The 2,500-nt window shown below is 47.1% G+C and overlaps 1 protein-coding gene across 1 annotated transcript in view; it reads right to left on the reverse strand.

The window, feature by feature from the left end:
• fam184aa (family with sequence similarity 184 member Aa) overlaps positions 1-2,500 on the reverse strand; it is a 102,282-nt gene that overhangs the window by 61,042 nt on the left and 38,740 nt on the right. The window contains exon 12 of the mRNA XM_063224097.1: positions 1,691-1,812. Coding sequence (XP_063080167.1) covers positions 1,691-1,812 — 122 coding nt within the window. The remainder of the gene's footprint in view (positions 1-1,690; positions 1,813-2,500) is intronic.

Here is a 2,500-nt window from a genome sequence, read left to right on the forward strand (position 1 = left end):
AGAGGAGAGGAGAGGAGGAAGAGAAGAGAGGAGAGGAGAGGAGAGGAGAGGAGAGGAGAAGAAAGGCAGGAGAGGAGAGGAAAGGAGAGGAATGGAGAGGAGAAGAGAAATGCATTAAAGGAGAAGAGGACAGGCAGGAGAGGAGAGGAGAGGAGAGGAGAGGAGAGGAGAGGAGAGGAGAGGAGAGGAGAGGAGAGGAGGAAGAGAAGAGAAGAGAAGAGAAGAGAAGAGAAGAGAAGAGAAGAGAAGAGAAGAGAAGAGAAGAGAAGAGAGGAAAGGAGATGATATGATATGATATGATATGATATGATATGATATGATATGATATGATATGATATGATAGGGCAAGAGTGGAAAGGAGAAGAAAATAGGGCGAGCAGAAAAGGAGATCCAGCAGGAAGATCACGCACCTAAAAGGAAACAGGGTTGATGAGGAGGACTGGACATATAGCAAGGTACGATATGAGACATGATGATTGAGAAGGGTAGTGATTTGCTTCTTGAAAACGATGCAAAAGGCACAAACATCAGAATACAGGCCACTCTGATATGTCATACCCGAGAATTAGCTACCTGCCAAAAGGGCTAGTGAGTCTGATATTACAGCCACAGCTGTAAGTGTGACCCACATTTGTCTGGTGGGCAGAGATGTATAGTAACGAAGTAAAAGTAACGAAGTACTGTACTTAAGTACTAAACTGCAGTATCTGTACTTTTTTGAGTAATATTTTTTTCCTCATACTTGTACTTTTACTGCACTACATTTTTCTGATGAAATTAATACTTTTACTCCGATATATTTTTCATGTGCTGCTTTCGTTACTCGTTACTCGTTACTCGTTTCTATGCCCGAGCGCTAGATGGCTCTGTCATCACCAGATATGATGGAACGTGTTCACGGTCAGTGGGCGATGCAATGGTAGGGAAATAAAAGCAGATCGCATTCTCGCGCATGTCTTTTGGCGTGGTCAGTGATGCTCAGCATTGCCACTGGCATGTTGGCAAGATGGATGGGGTAGATGAGGTAAAACTACTGCCCTACGTTTCTTAAAAACTGGAGTGGGAGTTTCCCAGCTGGGCTTTCACTTCACTTTCACTTTCACAGGATATTTGACATGAGGATGGAGGACAGGAAATGGGACTGACAGGGGAAGATGGGGCAGAAGTGTACATATGGCAAGACAAGATATTTGACATGAGGAGTGAGCAGGGGAGTTATAATGTCATCAAGTAGTAGGAAAAAGCTTGCACATCCAAACGTCTGACCTGGGAGCAGGACAAACAAATGGACAGATTGATAAAAAGAGAGAAAAGTCTGCTTCAACCAGGATTTGTTTTGCTCCCACTTATTTTTATTTTTCTGTTTCCCATTGTCCTCTCTCACCCTCCTCTCCTTTTCTCTCCTGTTCTCTCCTCTCCTCCTTTCTCCTTTCTAATTTCTCCTGTCCTCTCCTTTTCTCTCCTGTTCTCTCCTCTCCTCTCCTCTCCTCTCCTCTCCTCCCTTATCCCTTCTCCTGGTTGAAGTGGACTTTCCTTTTCTGTTCCGGTACGCCGGTGAGGGGCAGAAAAGTCAAGTAAGTAGAGTAGAGTAGAGTATTGTTTATTTTCCCCCCTGGGATCAATAAGTGATACTCTACTCTACTCTACTCGACTTTTCTCTTTTTTTATCTGAGTAACTGTCATCACTGACCTCAGAGCTGTGGTCCACTTCTGGTCCAGGTCCTCAGTCATCTTGTCCATCTTCTGCTTCTCCTCCGTCTTGATGGAAATGACCTTGGCGTCGTGCTGCTGCTTCTGGGTCGTGATCTCCTCCTGCGTGTGTGTGTGTGTGTGTGTGTGTGTGTGTGTGTGTGTGTGTGTGTGTGTGTGTGTGTGTGTTTGCATGCATGCATGCATGTGCGTGTGCACGCACACACACGTGTGTGTGTGTGTGAGAGAGTGTGTGTGTAAGTATGAGTGTATATATAAGTGATGTTGAGGGTTGTGAGGGTTGTGAGAAAACGCATGGGAAAGAATATGAGAATGAGTCAGATGCAGGCAGGTAGGCAGGGAGTCAGGCACACAGGGCACAGCGGATACCAACACCAACAGCAGCAACTCGTAACAAAATGGAGTCCGCAGAGAGAAGAAGCCCCCATCTCCATTTTAGGGAGCCAGAAACCGCAAAAGCAGAGGGAACAATAGCTGACGATTGGGTCGACTCGAGAGACACACACACACACACACACACACACACACACACACACACACACACACACACACACACACACACACACACACACACACACACTGCGTGAGCCTGGACCCATTTCTCTCTTAATTACCCTGCCACGGTGGATTATCCCCCTTTCCACAGCACCCAGCACACCCACCCCCCACCCCCCCGCCACCCCCCCGTTTCTCCTTTTCTCACTTCAAACAGCCGCGCCGCATTGATGTTTGCAGCCAGCCAGCCATCCAGCGAGCGAGTGGAGCGCGCCAGTCAAAAAGGCACACAGAG

This window comes from Engraulis encrasicolus, chromosome 19 (assembly GCF_034702125.1).
Source record: "Engraulis encrasicolus isolate BLACKSEA-1 chromosome 19, IST_EnEncr_1.0, whole genome shotgun sequence".
Lineage (NCBI taxonomy): Eukaryota > Metazoa > Chordata > Actinopteri > Clupeiformes > Engraulidae > Engraulis > Engraulis encrasicolus.